General features: G+C 38.4%; 1 protein-coding gene and 1 long non-coding RNA gene across 6 annotated transcripts in view; one reads left to right on the forward strand and one right to left on the reverse strand.

Moving 5' to 3' along the window:
• The window catches only part of AIG1 (androgen induced 1), a 228,684-nt gene extending 220,754 nt beyond the window's left edge, over window positions 1-7,930 (forward strand). For 4 of the 5 annotated variants that reach the window (XM_045544481.1, XM_045544485.1, XM_045544482.1 and 1 more), the window contains 2 exons: window positions 852-1,015; window positions 7,277-7,930. In XM_045544481.1, the coding sequence (XP_045400437.1) occupies window positions 852-1,015; window positions 7,277-7,314 (202 nt within the window). In that variant the 3' untranslated portion in view covers window positions 7,315-7,930. Of the gene's footprint in view, window positions 1-851; window positions 1,016-1,659; window positions 1,973-7,276 lie in introns of those variants that run through there. The other variant, XM_045544484.1, reaches the window with a different exon arrangement.
• Window positions 1-15,007, reverse strand: part of LOC123633332 — a 46,559-nt gene extending 31,552 nt beyond the window's left edge. Inside the window, exons 1-2 of the long non-coding RNA XR_006733577.1 lie at window positions 14,976-15,007; window positions 189-302 (exon numbers count right to left, since the gene is read on the reverse strand). This is a non-coding gene — a long non-coding RNA (uncharacterized LOC123633332). The remainder of the gene's footprint in view (window positions 1-188; window positions 303-14,975) is intronic.
• Between the last annotated feature and the right edge of the window lie 7,746 nt (window positions 15,008-22,753).

Genomic DNA, 22,753 nt, shown 5'->3' on the forward strand with positions numbered 1-22,753 from the left:
TTCTGGCAGCGTGTGGAAAGCATGTTGGTATCTCGTTGGAAGGCAGTACGGCAAGACATTAATACCGTGCACATACTCACCTAGGTTTTATTATAGCATCGTTGACTAATGCTGTATTGTTTCATTATGTAAAGAAGAGATTTATAAGATTGTTTAACAGTATTAATAAAGCCAGCAGTTTTAAATACCTGATCAGAATTCTTCAAGTGTCATCAAAGACAAGGAGGGACTGAGGAACTGCCAGCACAGAGGAGACTCAGGAAACACGATGACTAAAACCACGTGGGGTCCGGGATTGGATCCTGGAACCAGAGAAAGGATGTTGGTGGAGACACTGGGAAGTTCTTTCTTTCTTTTTTCTTTTCAAGTAGTTGGGATTACAGGCATGCACCACCATGCCTTGGCTAACATTTTTGTAGAGATGGGGTCTCACCATGTTGCCCAGGCTGGTCTTGAACTCCTGGCCTCAAGAGATCCTCCCACCTCCGCCTCCCACAGTGCTGGGATTACAGGCATGAGCCACCATGCCTGGCCAATTGTTAATTTTAGTGACTTATCCCAGGATTATACAAGATGTTAACATGAGGGTAAGCTGAGTGTGGGATGCAGGGGAACTCTCTGTACTCCGTGCACATCTTCTGGGAGTCTAAAATTATTTGAGGTTAAAAAGTAAGAGAAAACAAAGAACAACAAAGTTTCTAGTAGTTCCTAAGTGGCACAAGCAAACTTGAAACTGGTAACTGCTGAGGAACAGTAATAGTGGGGGAGTGTCTGTTTGCAACACAGCAGCGTTGACATCTGTCTGCCATGAGAATGACTCCCGCCTTGTCTCCTTTCCAATTCCATTGCAGGGTGTGCTGGGTGCATCACGTAACCGGCATGTGGGTGTACCCTTTTCTGGAACACATTGGCCCGGGAGCCAGAATCTTCTTCTTTGGGTCTACAACCATCTTAATGAACTTTCTATACCTGCTGGGAGAAGTTCTGAACAACTATATCTGGGATACACAGAAAAGTAAGTATTGTTTAGGGGAGCATAAAACAAGAGAATTACTGCTGACGAGAGCGTATGCAGAGACTAAGGGAAAATTCCACTGTAGCCTCTTCTTTTATCCTTCATACAAGATCTCTTAAGAAGAGTTTCATTTTTATAACTACAACATTAATTTCAGAGCTGCTGGCAGTTACTTGAAAGGTTTACTAGTCACTTGGTCTTATTAGCTAGCAAAACACCCAAGTCTAAGGAGGAAAGAAGCATGTCTATAAATTTTATAGGGAAAGATCTAGTGTTAACAACAAAAAAAAAATTAGAGAAGTTCACCCTGATTAACAAAATGCTGCCTTACCTAAAGGAACCCAAAATTAAATAGATAAGTTATTAAATGTAACCGAACAGTCTCATTAAAAGTCACCCAGATCTCCACTTCACTTTCTATGCCATCATTTACATGGAGAGGGCACCTCAGAGAGGCCTCACTGCCATTCTGCTGGAATTCTAAGCAGTGTAGAATGCCTCTGGCCACCGTGACTCACCAGTGGCTGTCATATTGAAGGCTTGAAGGTGGCAGAGAGGGACATGCAATAAAGGGTAATACCTCATTACTGTAGAAACTCTCTTAACCGATGATTTGATTTCTCTTTTGTTTCCATTTATGGCAGAGCCTCCATCTTGGCAAGGCATGTAATCTTATCCAAGCTGTGCAAAACCTGTCCAAAGTGTATCTAAGATAACATAAAAATTGGATGGTGGAAAAAGCGACAGCCACAGACATGTAGTGATTTAAGACCTGCATGAAAATACAGCCAAAGGCAAGATGGTTTGGGGATTTAGAGAGCTCTGGACATCTCCTCCGACAGAGTCCCAGCATTCTAGACATCACCAGTAAATGGACTCTGTGCCCCAGACACTGAGCGCCACTCTGCCAGGACCTCAGTCTAATCAGACAAATAAAGCACACTCATGTCACGGTTATTGAATCAGACTGTTTTGTGTGTGGATCTTCTAAGATTGTACGTGTCAAGGTATCAGCCCAGAGGAATCTGAGCATTTCTTTTCTCAGCAGCTTTTGATGTTAATAAGTGGTCTATTAGAAAAGGTGTCCCATTTTTTTATTCAATTTCAGGCTACGGCTTAAAGGACCAGAAATGAATCTTTTAACAGTGTTTCCATCTTTCAATGGGAAGAGTAATTTTTCTCTATTAGTTAATTTATAGAAGTATTTATTTAACTTACAAAAATATTTTGAGATCAAAATATAAGCTTTTCTTGGCTTCTTGGGAGAAAAGTTGTATTTAAATTTAAACTACTATGTCCAATATATGTTATTGGGGAAGTACTTTTGACTGACTGCTTCTCCTTGATTTGTTTGGTTTGATATTCCTTTGGCCATAGTTCTACTACTTCTGTGAGAAGATGATCTAAAAACCAGCAGAGATAATCATCCAATCCAGATTAATAGAATACTGCTTTTTAGCAGCTTTGAATGAGTAGTTAAAAGTGAATAATGAAACTAATGGTTTTTGAAGGATCTGTTCAATTTATCTGTGCCATTCTCTTAAGTAACATGAGTAAGGGTTGACTAACATTTTGTAACTCTTTTCAGATACAGAGATTAATTCATCTATAAGGGATTATCTAGTTAATTCCAAAGACGCGATGTTTTGTGTCAAGTAGGCATCTTCCTCATTTACAGGAAGGGTCACAAACTGATGGCATGCCCCAAATTTTACTCACCAAGAAGTTTTGTTAGGCCTGCACAGTGGGATTTTTGTTTTTGAGCCAACATTTAAAAATTGGGAGATTTGACATACAGGCCAGATTTTCAGCATCTCACCAAACATTTTAAGCTCCGGAAAACACCGAGCCCACTATTCTCTTTTGGCAACAGTGGAGTAGGATTGAGTATCCATTGCCTGCTTTCTATGGCTCTCTCATTATCCCTAGATCTCACCTGGCCACTTCACTCAGTCACACTAGCTGTGTGGTTCTGTTAGTACATGAGCTGGAAATTGCTGATTAAAAGCAGTGTGTGCCGTGTGCATGTGCACACGCATGTGTTGGAATGAACTGAGTACAATGGGGTACAGTATTACAACCCGATTACTACACAACTAGTACAAAATTCCCCAAGAATGGCCGGGCGCAGTGGCTCACGCCTGTAATCCTAGCACTCTGGGAGGCCGAGGCGGGCGAATTGTTTGAGCTCAGGAGTTCGAGACCAGCCTGAGCAAGAGCGAGACCCTGTCTCTACTAAAAATAGAAAGAAATTATCTGGCCAACTAAAAATACATATAGAAAAAAAACAAATTAGCCGGGCATGGTGGCGCATGCCTGTAGTCCCAGCTACTCGAGAGGCTGAGGCAGTAGGATCGCTTAAGCCCAGGAGTTTGAGGTTGCTGTGAGCTAGGCTGATGCCACGGCACTCACTCTAGCCGGGCAACAGGGCGAGACTCTGTCTCAAAAAAAAAAAAAAAAAAAATTTCCCAAGAAGGAATACTGCATTTAAGCCACCTTCGTTTTTTCCATAATGGTTTCTGATGGCTCAACTTGCTTTGGTTGGTTATGTTATATTAGCTCCAACTTCAAGATGAAGTTGCATTATTACAGAATTGAACAGTTGAAAGGGAAATTAGAAATCATCCAACTGACCCTTTCCTTTTTCTAAAGGCAACTGCAGCCTAAGAACTCTTAAGTGACCTCCCAGAATAGGTGGTAGAAGAGCCAGTGTCTTCTGATGTTCAATCCAGGGTTATTTCCAGTGAACTATCAAAATGTTGCCATGTTTTGGAAACCCAGACACGTGAGAGTTTGGAAACTTTACTCACAACTACAGACCTAGCTTATAAAACAATAAAACAGGCCAAACTGATATGAAATATGAACTTTTAAAAAGCCCTTAAAATAGATTAAAGTAATAGTCAAGCATTTGCTCTTGAAAAGCAAGTCACTCAGGATGGCTTTGTGGAAGTTGCTTTAGTTTGCTAAGGTTCCCATAACAAAGTATAGAAATTTATTGATTCCCATTTATGGAGGCTGGAAGTCCAAAATCAAGGTATTGGCAGAACTGGCTCCTGAGAACTGTGAGGGAAGAATCTGTTCTAGGCCATTCTAGTGTTCTCCCTGTATGTGAGACTGTCTCCAAATTCTTTCCTTTTTAAAAGTAAGGACACCAGTCATGTTTGATTAGGACCCACTTTGATGACCTCATGTTAACTTTATGAAGAGCCTATCTCCAAGTAAGGTCACATTCTGAGGCACTGGGGCTTAGGACTTCCACATTTGAATTTTGGGAGGACACATTCAGCTCATAACACCGCACTTTCTCCCCCAGCAAAATTCATGTCCTTCACGCAATGAAAACAGTCCCATCCCAATGGCTCCAAAAGTCTTTTCAGCATCAACTCTTAGTAAGTCCAAAATCTCATCTTACATATAAAAATCAGGTATGCATGAAACTCAGAGTGTGATTCATCTTGAAGCAAAATTGTTCTCCAGCTATGTGTGAACCTGGGAAACTAGACAAAAAGTTATCTGCATCCAAAACACAAAAGTGGGACAGGCATAGAAGTTCCATTCTGAACAGGAGAAATTGCAGGGAAAAAAGGGGTCATGGTGTCCAAGCAAGTCTGAAAACGAGCAGGGAAAGTTCCATTCGATGTTAAGGCTTGAAAATAATCCTCTTGGCTGGGTGCTTTGTCCTCAGGGCTCACTGGGGAAGGATGTGGAGCCCCACCTTCCAGGCACTGGTAACAGTAACCCTGCCCCCTCAGCACTGGGTAGCAGCCCCACCCTCTGCAACCAAGGAGGAAGCAGTCCCTGCATGGTCTTTGGAGTCATTGGCCCTTCATTTCATCCTGTCTCTGGCCCTTTCAGTCCAGTCTGGCAATGTTGCTGCTAGTATAAAATTTTCAAAAACCATATTGGCCTCCCATGCAATTCATGGGGTCCAAGCAGTCAGACAAGAGGGTACTCCCCAGGTCGTTCCTGGATAACCACCTCTCTATTTCTGGCTTCTGCTGAGATGGTTGATTGGATCCATGAGTCACGACCTAATTTCTTTAGCAAATAGTTGTCCGGGCACACCCTTGGCATTATCTACCATTCTGAGATACTGTGGGTTAATATATGCATTTGGGGGGAAGGAGACAAAATTCAATGCATAACAGCCAAAGTATTTCTGTACTTAAGCTCTATCCCAGCTCCAGTGTATCTGACTGAGGTGACCAGTCTTATTAATGTCAAATTTTATTATATAAGAGCGGAAATGAGAGTACTCAAAAGCAAAAGGTTGGGGTGAGGGCACAGTACACCAGTTCTCTGTGAGCAGAAACCTCCACGTTCCTTCTCCTTCGGCTTCCCCTCCAGATCACTTCCCCCAAGAGCCTGCCGCCTGCTTGAGCCTGTCTCTTGGCCTGCAGGAAGGGCACGTGACTGGTTCCTTCAGGGCCCAGCAGTCTCGTCCCTTCGATCCCCCTAAGTGCAGCCTGCCTCAGCTTTGTGACAGGTCTCTTTCTGCTTTTTGTATGGAAATTGTACCTCTTGTTCTTCCAAACATTATTTACAGCTATCTAATTTTTTCCCTCTCCCTCACAAATGTCAAACTAAAGTAGTGGGGAGCCATTTTCCCTCTCTAGGTCAATGAACACCCCCTGTTCTCCACCCCTGCTTTTGAAGATTCCACCATTGCTGCCAAGACAACCCATCTGCAGGAGAATGCTTTGGAGGAAACAGACTTTCAAAGAAAAGCAAACTGCTATTAGCCCCTGATAGCTTCTCCACAGGAGAGGGGACATGGGACAGAAGTTGGGACTCAAGTCACATGTGCGCTGGTTGAATGGAATCTGTGCTGTATTTTCTGCCTTTGCCTTGGTTACCCAACAATGAAGGCATGGTGTACCTTCTCACCTTCAACCCTATTCCTTTTCCCTTCAGATGTCCTGACTCCTCAATTTGAAGTGTTCCTTAGTATGATTTCTGAGAAGGAATTTGGAAAAAGTGTTCTAAATCTCTGCCAGTTTCTTAGCCATGAAAACCAAACATAAAAGACTGTCTGCAGATGCCTGTTCAGAGCATGTTACCCACCTCCCATTGCCACCATTCTGACCACACAAGACATATAGTAGGAGCCAGAAGTAGGGGGTGAGGTGGGGTCCTTCCTAATGTAAACCCTATCATTATGATCCTCTGGGGTTAGACTTCACAATTTTTTTATAGTGTAGAGGCCCATTCTTGTTCTACTGCTCTCCACTAGCCCAGCCTTCTGAGATCTTCTAAATGTTCACTGTTTATTAATTTATTCAACATTGATTAATTGAGCTCTTACTATGAGACGAACACTTAACACTGTGTTAAGTGTTCGTCTATAGTAAGGAAGTGGGCTATAGTCAGGAACAAAACAAGGAAGGGCCCTGGCCCTCAGAGAGCTTTCAATTTATGAAAGAGTACTAATAAAACCTACAAAGAAGTATTTTGAGTTCTTTTGTTCCATTGTTGCTATTGAAACAAAACAAACAAAAAGTCTCTAAGAATTTGGTATGATTAGAAAAATGTTTCGCTAGAAGCCAAAGCAAAAAGAAGCGAGAAGCATTTGTCAGATTTAACTATAATTCATGAGAATGACTTGAACATTTTCATCTCTGGGAAAATGAAACACAGCTATTCACTACAGACAGCAGGCAAAGGTCTCACTGATCCAGTAGGCACAGGTCCTTCAGGGAGAAAAACAGGTCTACCAGGATTGGGTTGAATAAAGGGATAGCTTGAGTTTAAGGTAATTGGGTATCTTTTATAAGCAATTCTTGTGGCTAGTAAGCTTTTTATGAACTTAAAAAATAAATACTTCTTGGCATTTGAACATCCAGAGTCCGTGCCTTGGGAAGGGACAGAGCTAAAGTAAAACTAAATTAAGTCTGTTTTAAAGTCATGAGGTGCACATGTCCTGTTGCTGGAAGCTGGTTAAAAAGTAGTCTACAGTTTCTGCGTAAACCCAGCAAGTCACAAATGCACTTGCAGCCCTCTCTCCCAGAGGCCATAGGAGCTGGGTGTGTCCCACAGATGTGTCCTGATTCTGGGGAAAGGGTGGGGAGAAAAGTCACTGAGGATGTTTCTGGAGAAAGTCATAAATGGGCTTTCCTTCTTAGCTAGGAGGGGGCAAAGGGAGTGGGTCAGGAGGGTGGATGGGAGAAGGGAGGGGACATGATTTCTTGGGAGCAGCTTAGGAAACCTACTCATAGTTTAATCTGATGCTCAAATAACGCACTTTGCCTATATTTCTAGGTATGGAAGAAGAGAAAGTGAAGCCTAAATTGGAATGAAATCCAAGTCTAAATGGAAGAGCTGGATTGGGCCGCCATTGAAGACTCATTATTGCCCAGGCATGGGAAGCAATGGCATCACCCACCCACCCCCAGGGGTAGGACATCTTTTATATACAAATATGTATAAAAATAGAGTACAGCTGTTTCCAAAATGACTCACCCTCATTGTGTTTTAAATAATTCTTCCCAAACTCATTATTGATAATAACATCTTTTTTTTCTTTTTTACTTTTCTACTTTTAAAACAAAAATTGGTGATTGGCTTTTTATTTTTGCAATTATAACTCCATCTAATCAAGAAAGAATAAAATCCTATTGTGCTTCTTATTGAAAAATATGTTAAAATCAAAGGGGCAGACATAAAGCAAGGTTCCATGCATTTAGCCCTAAAGGTGGCTGGAAGAATGAACCTATGCTACCCTGTGGGCCCAAGGGGTAGAGGGGTAAATGTTTCCTATTGTAATAATGTCACAGTTGCCTCAAATAGGCAATGTCAGTAACAATGACATCAATTTAGTCTAAACTCTGAGTGTATTTCGATCTCCTGATTTAGTTGTGTGAAACTTTTCCTGGATTCAAACTCTGACTTTAATAAAGACCAATCAACCCCAAACCTGATGTCTACATGGTATATCTCAAAATCCTAACAACACTGGTGTCTCCTTTCTTACTTTTTTTCTATTACCTGTTGAAAATGGGTTTATTGAAACTGGTTCTTTCCTATAATTTTCTAATTTTAAAAATGTGTATCTTTTTGATAATTACAAAAGAATAATTATTTTAAAAAGCTAATTTACAAAGTCTTTGACCATCATTATTTTCAAGGTAGAAAATATATTATAAATTATAAAATATTACTTAACACAAATATAGGTATTGACTGTGCTAAGAAAGATCAAGTGATGTAAAACCATTCACTCCAGAAATTATAATTTAATTTTAAAATTAAAAAATCTTAGAAATATAAATTTTTTAATTTAAAAAATTTTAATTTTAACTTACATTTAAATTTAAATGTAATTTAAGACAGGCCACAACACTTCCTAAGTGAGCCTGATTATTCCTGTTGGCCACTGCCACGGGCTCTGTACCCACATAAAGGGGAGATAAATGTTTCTAGAAGCTCCCGATAATTTATTTACAGATAAATCAAGGCAGATATACTTTAATAGTAAATGTACATATATCCCATTCTTAACTAAATTATTAAAAATTTCAGCCTGAAGGAGAAAAGTTCAGTTGATAAATATGATTCTGTAGAAAACTAACAAGTCATAAAATACTATGAAAGAACTCCAGCCAAACATATCTGTTATATCGATAAATATAAAAGAATTTGATTCAATACTGAAAGAAAAAGAGTTGGGAAAATCCAACTCCATGCCTTGTGTTGCGAAACAAACACAAAATGAAGTAATCATGAAAGATTGCAAAGAAGATAGTCAAGAGCACATCTTACCATTGTAAACAAAAAGAAACAAGGGTTGCAATTTTAATACGAGACAATGTGCAATTCAGGCCCAGGTGCCTCATGGTGAACTCACATTATACTTACATTAGATAGAAATGTAGTATGCACTAGCGGACTTACCGGAGTTGGGACTATTAAGGAGAAGTCAAGCAGAAATCCACCAAAACAGAAAAGCAAAGCAATACTGCACCCTTGGAATAAGTGCTGCAATTAGTGCCACCATCAAAGACTTGAAGGGTCCTGGGTTGGTGGTTGCCACCACAACTAGAGTTAACTGTTTGACCTGTGTTATGGCTTACATTGTGCCCCTCCTAAAATTCATATGTTGAAGCACTAACACCCAGTATCTCAGAATGTGACTGTAGTTAGAGATAAAGATGATTAAGTTAAAATGAAGCCATAAGGATGGGCCCTAATCCAGTCTGAGTGGTACCTTTATAAGAAAGGGAAATTTGGACACACAAAGAGACACCATGAATGCACACACACAGAGCAAAGACCATGTAAGGACATGATGAAAAGGCCCCTGACTATAAGCTAAGGAGAGAGGTCTCAGAGGAATCAAACCTGCTGACACCTTGATTTTGGACTTTTAGCCTCCAGAATGGTGAGAAAATAAATTTCTATTGTTTAAGCCACCAGTCTGTGGTATTTTGTTATGGCAGTCCTAGCAAACTAATACGGCCTGTGTACAAAAGATGGATGGATTTTGGAGAATGACAATAAATTACTGTAAACTTACTTAAGTGATGACTCCATTTACAGCAGCTCTTCCAGAAGAGATCTCCCTTTGCTGGAGTAAATCAGTACAATCCTTGGTACATGGTATGGACATACTCAAATTTGCTTTTACTTTGCAAGGACAGCAGTATGTCTTCTCTATATTTTCTCAATGCTATTTCAATTCTGGCTCTAGGCCGGGCACAGTGGCTCACGCCTGTAATCCTAGCACTCTGGGAGGCTGAGGCAGGAGGATCGCTCGAGGTCAGGAGTTTGAGACCAGCCTGAGCAAGAGCGAGACCCCCGTCTCTACTAAAAATAGAAAGAAATGATGTGGACAACTAAAAATATATAGAGAAAAAATTAGCCAGGCATGGTGGTACATGCCTGTAGTCCCAGCTACTCGGGAGGCTGAGGTGGAAGGATCACTTGAGCCCAGGAATTTGAGGTTGCTGTGAGCTAGGCTGATGCCACAACACTCTAGCCCAGGCAACAGAGCAAGACTCTGTCTCAAAAAAAAAAAAAAATTCTGGCTATATACCATGATTTAGTATACAGTGATCTTGATTGCCTAATCATTTCATGGAACATCACATTTCTGTTCACATTGATTATTTCATACTGCTTGGATGATGTAGCCAGTATCCTAGACACCTTAATAAGACATGCATGACAGAGGATAATAGATAAATGGCCCCCTCTAAAAAGAAATCTGGGGTCATCTACCCTTGTGAAGTTTCTAAAGCTCCAGTGATCTGAGTGAGACATGCTAATATTTGCTTTCTAAAGTAAAATCAAATTGTTTGATTTTATATGCATTACCACTAGGAAAGAGGCACATTGCTTGGTGTGTCTTATTGGATTTTGAAGGCAACATACATCACATTGAGTGGTTGTTTTTATCCCTAGACCACAACTAGAGAAAAATTAGAGTTATTAAAATGAAAAAAGGTAAAAGTATCACAATAAGCAGATGATATGATTTTAAACAAACACAGATGCATGCACACACACACATACACACACACAAAACTTGTTCCAGTTATCTATCAGTGCCAACAAACCACCCCAAAACTTAGTGGCTTAAAGCAACAACATGTATTTTGCTAATGAATCTGCAACTTGGGCAAGACTTGGTAGAATGAGCTTGTCTATGTGTCACTGGGTATCTGCTAGGGTGCCTTGAAGGCTGGTGGCTAGAGTCATATGAAGGCTCGCTCACTTACGTATCTAGGGATTGCTGCTGGCTGTTGGCTGAGACCTTGGCTGAGGCTGTGACTGGAACAACTACATGGCCTTTCCATGTGGCTGTCTGGCTTCATCCCATGTGACTACGTGTCATTTCCATGTGGTTGCTTGGCTTTACCACAATATGGTATCTGGATCCCAGCAGGTCTAGGTGAGAAGTATATCCCTTAACTTAGCTTGGGAAGTCACATAGTGTCGTGTTTGCTGTAGTCACAGCCCTGCCCACATTAAAGGGAAGAGAACATAGACCCCCAAGTCTTCATGGAAGAGTATCAATGTTACATTGTGAAAAGACTATATGGGATTAGGCTATGTTGGTGCCTACTACAATCTCCAAAAAATAAACTGAAAAGTGACTTTAAAATTAAGATAATTTAATAAGGTAATACGGTAAAAAATTAATATATGCAAATCAGTAGTTTTTATAAGATGTAATGGGATATAATGAAAGAAAAGGTCCCATTTGTAAGAGTGACAACTTTATGAATAAAATTATGAAACTATTTAACAACACAAAAGAAGGTTTAAACAAATGGAAGCACATATCATGTTCTTAGAAAGCAACACTACTTCATAACTGGCAAGTCTCAAGTTAATTTATAAATTCATAATTTCAATAAAAATGTCAACATTTGTTTTTATTTATTTACTTGTTTGTTTATTTTTAAAACTAAATAAGTGAATTCTAAAGGTCATATGTAAAAAACTAACAAACAAGATTGTTAAGAAGCCTCTGAATAAAAACAGCAATAAACACGGACTAGAAGACTAGGCCAAACAAATATTAAAACATATTATAAAGCCTTCATTAAATAAAGCAGTATGGAACTGACTATGAGCACACCAATTGATAGAAATAACAAAATAGAAAAAGCAATATTAGAAATAAATACATACAGGAATTTGGAAAATATAATAATCAAAGTTGTACCTAAAATGAGTGAGGAAAGATGGATTGTTCAATAAATAGTGTTAGGACAATTGGAAAACCATCTAGATTAAAAAAAAAGTTGGATCAATACCTCGTATCTTTTACCCTGACAAATTGTGAATGAACCAAATATTTAATGTTTTTTAAAAAGGTAGTATTATAAAAGAAAACTGGAAGTTTCCTAGGTACGGGAAAGGCCTTTCTAACAATGACTCATAATCTAATAATCATAAAATAAGATTCATAAATTCAATTACATAAAAACTAAAACTCCTGAATTGCAAAAACTAAAGGAAAGACAAAATATATAAACAAACTAGGAGAAAATGCAACTCATATAATAGAAAATAATGGCAAATAGCATGAACAATTCAGAGAAAAATAAAAGCATCTCAAATGAAAGAAAGCAACCTCAATCATAATAAGAAAAGTATAAATTAAAACCATATCAAATATAATTTTTACCTACTGAACTAGATGACATATAATAACTATATATTTTATGGTATGCAGTGTGATATTTCAATACATGTATACAATGTATAATAACCAAATCAGAGAAATGAGCACATTCATCGCCTCAAACATTTATCATTTTTTCATGTGCTGAACATTCAAAATCCTCTCTTACGGCTTTTTCAGAATATTCATGCCATAGTGCTGCAGAACATCAGAATTCATTTCCCCTATCTAGCTGTAATTTTGTATCTATTAAGCAACCTCTCCCATCCCCCCTCACTTCCTAGAGTTTAATACCAACAATTCTATTCTCTACTTCCATGAGCTCAGAATGTTTATGTAGCTCCCACATGTGAATGAGAACATGTAGTATTTATCTTTCTGTGCCTAACTTACTTCACTTAACATAATGTCCTCCAGGCTCATCCGTGTTGCGCATGTGATAGGATTTTATTTTTTTGTGGCTGAATAGTATTCCGTTGTGTATATAATACCACACTTTCTTATCCACTCTTCTGTTGATGGACATTTAGGTTGATTCCATATCTTAGCTATTATGAATAGTGCTGAAATAAACATGAGGGTGCAGGTATCCCTTTGATATACTGATTTGCCATCCTTTGGATAAATACCTAATAGTGGGATTGCTGGATCATGTGGTAACTCCACTTTCAGTTTTTTGAGAAACCTGCATACTTTTTTCCATAATGACTGGACTAATTTACATTCCCACCAACAGCATATAAGACTTCCCTTTTTTGAGCATCTTTATCAGTTTTTAATGTCTTTTTGATAGTAGCCTCAAAGACTTGCCTGAAGAGACTGAAAGAACAGATGATGGAGTTTGTAACAGACCCAGCGTAGACAGTGGAAACATAGAAGGCTTTCTGGGCTACCCTGAGGGCCCCGGAGAGGCTGAAGGCCTTGAATTTACTTGGTCATAACAAGGACTATTTTGGGATTTCCTCCAAGAAACCTTAACAGGCCAGACAGAGTGAAGAAATTAAAAGTTTAGTTTAGAAGAGTAGGTGCTACAAAAAGACAAGCAGGTGAGTCAATCATACTGGCCTCAGGTGGTGAAAAGGATGAGTCTAGAAGGAACCGAGAAAGAAACACAGAGGACAATGTTGGGACACGATAAAATGGGCTGGAAGTTGGCAGTCTCAATAACGCCGAAAAACTGATGCATCAAGGACACATTTGACACTGAGCACAATTGACAGGTAAGAAGTCATTGTCAGAAATTAACTTTTAGAGTTTAACATTTAGAGATGCACTCGGTCATACCATTTCTTGCTTTTTTAGTTAATACAGTGTGGTAGAAATGTCCCCTCCCCAAAGCCATCCATGTGCTAATTCTCAGAACCTGTGACTATGTTACCTTTCCTAACAAAGGGACTTTGAGCTGTGATTAAGTTAAAGATATTAAGATGGGGAGGCTATCCTGAATTATCCAGGGGTCCAACTATAATTACTGGGGCCCTTATAGGGAGGCAGGACAGTCAGAGTGAGAAAAGAAATGTGATGATGGTGGCAGAGATCGGAGTGATGTGAAGGGGCCAAAGCTAAAAAATGCAGGTAGCCTCTAGACACTTGCAAAGGAAGGGAAATGGATTCTCCCTGAGAGCCTCAAAAGGAGTACTACTCTATTGACATTTTGATTTCAGAACTTCTGACCTCCAAAACTGTTAGGCAATAAATTTGTCATTTAAGCCACTAATTTGTGGTCACTTTTTATAATAGCAATGGTAAGCTAATACATATGGTATCAGGAAGCATTTTTACATATTTATGTGGGCTATTCTTGTACTGTGCTCAAAAAAAAAACCCCACATAGTAATAACCACACAGTAATATCTAAAACTCATGTTTGTGATTTTGTAATAATTGAGTGACCAACCCTGTTGTCCTTCACTAAGCCAAACCAATTATCCAATGCTGACAAGCCACTCAAAATCATTCAAACTCATCTGATTTATAGGGATGGAAGCACTCAGGATCACTGAAGAAGTCCCCATGGAAACAGTATTTTCCATTCAAAGATATTTAGATGCTTTCATGCCTGCTCATCAATGAAGCAATGAAAAGTTTTGAGACAGATGACCCTAATTTTGAGTACAGATCAAAGAATTTTGGAGTAATGACTAATGTCTATGCTTGCTATAGGGAGATTTGCCAGGAACAAAAGGAGTCATCTTATGTCCAAGCTTTATTGAAAATACATAATTTTAAAGCCTCAGTCAAAACAGTCCATGCAGTGAAATCTTCTCAGGGGAATTTTGCAAGTGTGTAAAACCAAACGCAATATAAAAGCCTTTTCAAATACTATGTTTGGTTTTATGTATTTGCATGAGCATATTAATAAGTTTGATTAAATAGCCTCAACATAGATATATGCAAGAATGAAATTTACTCATTCTCAGCACAAAATATTCTGGACTGTCAACCCTGCATTCTGACTAGGCTAGACATCTTGTTTCTTCATCTCACTCAGGTTTAATGTTTAATCCTATGCTTTCAGAAATTCAAACTTTCAAAACTACCCCTCCTTTCTCTCCCTTCCTTGTGCCTGGGAAAGGCAGGGAATGACCTATGCTTACAGAGCGATGACATCGGAGGTGGCAAGTTCCTTGTCTGCCTCCCAGTCCAATACAGAGGGACTAGAATCAAGTGCTGGCGATGGCTTTTGAGTGGCTATGATGAAACTGTTGGCCTTTAGGGAGCTCACAAAGCCCCACCCCTGCACAGTGCCTCTGTCCTCTTCTCCCCCATTACCAGGGCAACAAGCAATCCACCCAAAAGTCTCCACTTCTGGCAAACCCTACCTACCTTCCATGGCATGCACTCAGCCCTCCTTGCCAGGCTAAGGGTGGGAAGACCTGCTGTCCTGGGGGCACTCTCTCACAGCTCCAACAGCAGCACCAAATGCTCTGCCAGCTCAGCAGCACACTCCCCACCACCCCTGCCCCACAGCGCTTCCTGGGGTGGGAGGGAACTTGGGAAACACAGATTTCAACAGAAGAGGGTGGAACAAATTGAAACTTCCTTGCTCCCTGCCTCCCAGGCTCTCCACCAAATAAAGGGGAGGGAAAGGGCTTTGTGAATACTTCATGAAATCTGCTTCCTTCAAAAACCTAATAGCCTTGCCTCCTCTGTATCACTTATTTTATAAAAACCAAAGGGGTGAAATTTAAGAAACTGGTTGTGCTGAATGCTTTCTGTTAGTAAATCCCACAGGGTAGGGTTGGCATCAAGAAGGCATTTCTCTGAACTTAAAAGGTGAGATATTTGGCAAGTTTTATCCCGAACTATGGACTTTAGTTGGCAGTTCCAGGGAAGCATACATGTGCCCCTCATCACCACTTTATCACTTTTAAAAAATATTCATTTCATATTATGGTCATCATTAACTTTGGAATTTTTATACTGCAAAATGGTTTTCCAAAGACAGATCCCCAATTTAAAACATCGTGCCTCTGAGAAATGTTTTCCATTTAAACCAGTTCTACTTGAGAAGATAATCTTTGCACTAATTAAGTTATAATTTGGAAGATCACTGTGTTGATTTCAAGACTCACATGAAACTCTGGGATAAAAAGTTTCCTGAGAATGAGAAGTAGTAGAGACCAGAGGAGGGTGTTTAAGAATAAATCGTTTGCCATTTTTAACAGAGTCTAGCAATCTGCAGCATTTTTTCTTAAATACTGAGGCAAAGTTTAACGCTTATTGTATCTGGGGAATTTTTGCTTCCCACTATTAAGTATTCATGGGGTCATCACCATACATACACACAGACACACACTACTGTAAATAACTAAAAAGGTTGGTAAAATATAATAAAAATAATTTTCTGACATTGCTTGACAGACCTGCTTAGGACCATGATCTCTGAAGAAGGGGAAATGAACTATGCCAGCCCAGTGTGAGCACTGCCTTTCTGCCTAGAGGCAATTCCCAGATCATAGCACTGGGAGGACTCTCAAACAAAGTGTGTTGGCCTCACTGAGTCAGGGAGATCAGAGTTCAGAATTCATGGGACAGAGTACTAGATTTGAGGGAGCTATAAATAGACAGATCTCCAGAAATTTGCATGGCATTCCCTCTAGTCTTTGGCTACCTCAATCTGTACATGAACAGGGTGAAACTCTACAATTTGGGGGAAAGAAAAATTGCTGAGGTGCTGTAAGCTGAATAAATCCAAGAGTTCCCATAAGACCAGGAACCACTCATGTTCACGCTAGTCAGAATGAAGAGGCCTCACTGAACACACAGGGAATTCAGTAAAGAACCTAGAAGCGTCAGGTGTAACTCATCAATCTTGAGTAAAGTTTACTCTAGATCTACTTTTGAAAAGCTTTAAAAGAAGCTTCAAAATTATTAAACTAATCCTCAATAACAAAATTGTCTGCCAGAATAAATCACTATACTCTTTAAGGAAGACCAAAAGAAAAAAAAAAAAACACCCAAGACATAAAATTTACCATGCTTGGCATCCAATCAAAATTTATAGACATGCCAAGATACAGGATAACTTGACCCCAAAACAAGGGGGTAAATCAATAAATAGAAACAGACTTGGAATTGATAAAGAGATAAAATTAGCAGACAAGAACATTAAAAGAACTATTATAAATATACTCCATATGTCAAGAAGGCAGAGAGAGAAATTAACATAACTTGGAGACAAATGGAAGATATAAAAAATGCAGATAGCACTTTTATATATGAAAACTACACTGAATGGAATTGACAGACGATTAGAAACTGCAAAGGGGAAAGCATCAGTGAATGTGAAGACATTGCAACAGGAACTATCCAAACTGATGCACAGAGAACAAAAGAATGAAAAAAATCCACACAGCCTCAGTAATCTGTGGGATAAGATTAATATGTATGTAATTGGAGACCCATAAAAACAGGAGAGAAAGAGCAGAAAAAAAAATTTGAAGAAATAATGGCAGAAAATTTTCCAAATTGGTTCAAAACTATAAGCCCACAAATCTAAGAAGTTCAACAAACCCTGTGCAGCTTTAAAAAGACAAAGGAAACTACATCAAGAGAAATAACAATTATATTACTGAAAACAAATGATAAAGAGAAATTCTTAAAAGCATCCATAGAAAAAAGGCATATAATATAGAAAGGAACAAAAAATAAGAGTAATCATAGATTTCTTGTCAGAAATTATGTAAGCCCAAAGACAATGGAATGATGTCTTTAAAGTGCTGAAAGAAAATAACTGTCAAGGTAGAATTACATACCCATAGAAATATATTTCAAAAATTAAGGCACAAGAAAGATTCTTTTCAGACAAACAAAAGTTAAGAGAATCCATTGTCAGCAAACCTATACTACAGGCAGAAGGCAAATGATAACAGATGGAAACTTGGATCTTCGCACAGAATGAAGAACATTAAAAGCGGCAAATTTGTACTTAAATATGTCATTTTTTCATTTTATAAACTCTTTCAAAGATAGTTAATGCTTAAAGCAAAAATAAAACAATGTGTTGTGGGGTTTTAAAATGTATGTAGAAGTAAAATGTATGAAAACTTATATATACCACAAAGGATAGGAAGAAGGAGATGAAAGTATATAGTTGTAAGGTTCTTACATAATTCATAATTGGTATAACATTGTTTGAAAGTAAACTGTTGGCTGGGCGCGGTGGCTCATGCCTATAATCCTAGCACTCTGGGATGCCGAGGCGGGTGGATCACTCGAGGTCAGGAGTTCAAGACCAGCCTGAGCAAGAGCAAGACCCCGTCTCTACTAAAAATAGAAAGAAATGATCTGGTCAGCTAAAAATACATAGAAAAAATTAGCCAGTCATGGTGGCGCATGCCTGTAGTCCCAGCTACCTGGGAGGCTGAGGCAGGAGGATTTCTTGAGCCCAGGAGTTTGAGGTTGCTGTGAGCTAGGCTGACACCACGGCACTCTAGCCCGGGCAACAGAGTGAGACTCTGTCTCAAAAATAAACAAACAAACAAACAAACAAAAGAAAGTAAACTGTTAATAAATTAAGGATGCATTTAAAGCAACTACTAAAAAAGGAGGTATAGCTAATAAACTAATAGTGAAGATAAAATGGAATACTAAAACTGTATTACTATTGAAAGGTTATGTATCTGGATTGTGGTGGTGATTCCATGTGAGTTTACAACTGCCAAAACTCATCAAATTGTATACTTTAAGATGAAAAAGTTTATTGTACATAAATTATTTCTCAATAAAGTTAATAAAAATCTAAGGAAAGCAAGAAAAAAGGAAGATAAACATAGAACAGATGGGATAAATAGAAAATAAATCATAAGATTTTAGATTTACACCCAGTCATTCAATAATTAGATTAAATGTAAATAAACCTAAATTCTTCAATAAGAGGCAAGAATTTTCTGACAGAGTAAAAAGACAAGACCAAACCATATTCTACCTGCAAGAAATTTATTTTAAAAATAAAGATACAGGTTAAAAGTAAAAGGATTGAAAATATATACAAGACACCACTAGTCATAAGAAAGTTGTCATAGCTATATTAGTAATAGACAAAATAAACTTTACAACAAAGCATATTACCATAAATAAAGAAGAACATGTTATAATAACAAGGATTAATTCATCAAGAAGACATAACACTGTTAAATGTGCATATACCTTACAATAGTTTCAAAATATATGAGGCAAAATTAATAGTTTTAAAAGAGAAGTAGACAAATCCATAATTATAATTGGATATTTTAATGCTTCCTTCTCAGTAATTGATAAAGTAATTAGAAGAAATTGATAAGGATATAGAAAACTTAAATAACACTATCAACCAACTTGATCTAGTTGACATTTATAGAACACTCCACCTGACAATTGCAGAATACACATTCTTTTCAAGTGTACATTGTGTGTACATCAGGATAGACCATACACTGAGCCATAAAGCAAGTCTCAAAATATTTAAAAGGCCTGAAATCATACCTAGTATATTCTTCAACTACAATGGAATTAAATTGAACTAAGTGAAATTGAAATTTCAATATATCAAAATTTGTGTGCTGAAGCTAAAGCAATGCTTAGAAGTAAAGGTATACTCGTAGATGCTTATTTTAGAAAAGAAGAACTAAAATCAATGCTCTAATCTTCCAACTTAAGATGGTAGAAAAAGAAATCAAGATAAACTTGAAGTCAAAGAAGGAAGGAACTAACAAGGATAAGTGCAAAATGAATAAAATAGAAAATGGTCAAATAATAGAGAAAAATCAATGAAACCAAAATCCATTTCTTTGAAAATAATCAATAAAATTGATTTATTTCTAGCTAGATGATCAATAAAAAAACACAAATATTTACCAAAATCAGAAATAAAACAGAGAAAATCCTATACTACACAAGAAATTCTATAGACATTAAAAGTGTAAGAAGATAACATTATAATTATTTTATGCCAATAATTTTAATTTAGATAAAATAGACAAATTCATTGAAAAGCAAAAATTACCAAAATGGACTCAAGAAGAAATAGAAAACCTGAGTAATCCTATATAAATTGAAGAATTGTAATTCCTAGTTTAATTTCCACAAAGATAACTCCAGGTACTGATGGCGTCACTGGTGAATTCTATCAAATATTTAAAGAAGAATTAATGTCAATTCCACACAGTCTATAGAGGAAAGAGGGGAACTCCCTAGCTCATTCTATGAGGCCAACATCACACTGATATCCAGTACTGCCCTTAGACCCAAGCAAACAGGTCTCTGCTAGGGGCTCTTATACCTCAGATACCCCATTTAGAGTGTCTTCCTCAAGTTGTTCTATGTCTCCTTCTGGTGCATGGATTCTGTTGAGGCCGCCATGCCATCTGGATGGGGTGCCTTGAGCTTAGATTGGGACCCTCATGGTCCCAGATTCTTCTTTCTCTAACCCTCTATGTTGCACATGGTGTCAATCAGATGCCCAAGAAACTTGAGGACTCACACCTCTGGGGTCATCCCAGGATCCCATGGCAAGGTTCCAGTTCCAGGAGGGAGGTCTGGCAAACACATTGTTCCCTCTGGTAGCACAATATTGCTTTTGCAGGATTATGCAAGATTGGGCTTCCAGGATGATACTGAAATGCTGATGTGGAGTGACTCTCACTTACGGCAGACCCAGAGCAAGTTCAGTTCTCTGGCCTACATTCACTGCCAAGGCATGGGTTTGAGCCTCATGTTTGGACCTGTGCCTGGACTCTCACCCATCTACATTCTGACTGCAGTGTTGCCCACTGTTCTTGTTCTACCCACAGACCCCTCATCTATCCTCCCTGTTTGTGGCTGTATGTAGAAGGGAGCAGGGTGGTCAACACTGAAAGAGATCATTAATACATTTTAGAAATGCACTGATTACAGTGTAAAGAGTTCTATCTCTATGCTATAAAATTCCAAAGAGTAAATTTAACATGACCAGAAAACGAAATATAATTCACATGTTCTTGCAGACTCTTGGTAAAACCTGCATTTGTGGCCATCACCAATAAACACAGTAATAACAGTTACTCTCACTGGAAGCTAATAAGCACAGGCAGCGGATGGATGATATGGCATCATGAGTAATGATGTAACCAACATCAATCAAATGGCAAAGGTAAGAAAATCTGTGTTGTTTCAATGCAAACAGGTTCCAGCATAGTTAGTAATAACAGCACGGCTATATTTTCTCAAGATAGGAGATAGGAAATAAGCCAGAAATAATGCTAATCATGCTAAAGAACTGGAAAAGATCATCCTATATAGGAAGAGGTAGATACTACAGAGAAACCTTATGTTAACTGCTCACATAATAAACAAATACATAAGTACCTCTTCTCTACCTGTTTTTCTAAATCTTTACTAGACCTCACATAGCCCCACAAATTTTGTAATTTGTTTTTAATCAAATTGTTTGTATAGACAAAGGCCTGGAGCCCTACATACTCTAGAGACATTCCCACTAACATCAAAACCAAACACATCACACAGAAAAGAAACCTACAGACCAGTATCCCTCAAGATCATCAACACACAAATTCTTAACAAAATATTAACAATTCCAGCAATATATAAAAAGGATTACACACCACAATAAATAAGTGGATCTTATCCCGGTCATATAAGGTTTAATTAATGTTATAAAAGTCAATCAATTCACCATATTAGTTGAATAATCTCAACAGATGCAGAAAAAATTTTTGACAAAATTAAATATCCATTCATGAAAGTGTTTTGTGTCTGCAGACACGACATTCTGAGATAGAGACAGGCCTGATCCTGGTGGGGGCTAATGCACGATGGTGTCCCTGTTATATATCATCCCAGAATTGAGGGGACCAAGGCTCAGGGAGGAACAGTTCCCCACTGATCAGTGGGCCCACTGGGATTCAAATGTCTTCCTGTCTGTGTCTAGAGCACATCGCTTTCTCTGTGTCTCCACATAAAGAACGACTGATTTCATTTAATGAAACTGCATTTCATTTAATGAAACTGCACTGTTAGGAAAAAATGTTTTTAACTGAAACACTATTTCCACTAACAATAAAATAACATCCATTTAGTATATTGAGATGTTCATGGGTATATTTTTAAGACATGAATTCAATATACAAAGATTGCCATTCTTTTATTTTCTGTAACTGAATCAGGAGCAGATACAGTGTCATGGGATGACAGATTAAACTGTTAATGTTTGGGAGGCCCTCTTTAAAAAAAAGAACATAATATGAGATTACACACAAAATTAGGCTCAAACATGAACATTTATTCACAATAAATTATTAATTTTACAGAGCTGACAAATACCGCAAGCATAAAATCCAGAAAAGTAACAAAAATTCTTATTAATTGCCTCCCATATCTCTGTGCTACTTTCTCCTCATCTTTTTTTTTTTTTGATTCATACTTCTTTGGTTTTGGTTTTGTTATATGATTTTCAATAGAGAGACTAGAAAGACAGTTTATCTCGAGCATAGTTAGTCATATGGTTTCTTGTCCTTATTATCGATAGTCAGGATTCGTAGAATATGCAACTTCAAACACAGATGGACTGTTTGTATGGTTTGTGACCTATAAACATAGAGATCTTTATAAATTCTATTTCCACAATTCCCACCTAAAAAGAAAACAAATGATGCATTTGTATTTGAATGCACTGCATTATCCATTATGTTGCTGCAGGAGAGAATTCCAGACCAAAAGCAAGTTACAGAGCAAACTCCAAATTATGTGGTTTATCTCACCATCCTCTAACCCACCAAGGATTTGGCTCAACTCGGAGCGGGCTGCAAGCCCCCCCCATTCTGGTATCTAACACCCTTATTCCTTCCCCAACTCTCCCCTCCAGCTTAGAAGCTCTTTATCTGGTTGCGACAGGGGCCTGTGATGCACTTGCCTCGTCTCCCAAATCTCTGCTGCTCACATTTGGGCTGAAGACTTCTGACATTCTTGTTCTCAGGTTCATGTGTGCCTTCAACCTTGTCATTGGGCTGGGGCAAAAAGTCCCAGAGAACGAGGGAAAAAAATTCAATAAATAGGAGTGAGAGGCACCTGGGTTATGTCACCCATGAGATGCTGCCACCCAGGGCAGTGGGACCAGCTTCCTACTC

Source organism: Lemur catta, chromosome 2 (genome assembly GCF_020740605.2).
Source record: "Lemur catta isolate mLemCat1 chromosome 2, mLemCat1.pri, whole genome shotgun sequence".
In the NCBI taxonomy this organism is placed as follows: domain Eukaryota; kingdom Metazoa; phylum Chordata; class Mammalia; order Primates; family Lemuridae; genus Lemur; species Lemur catta.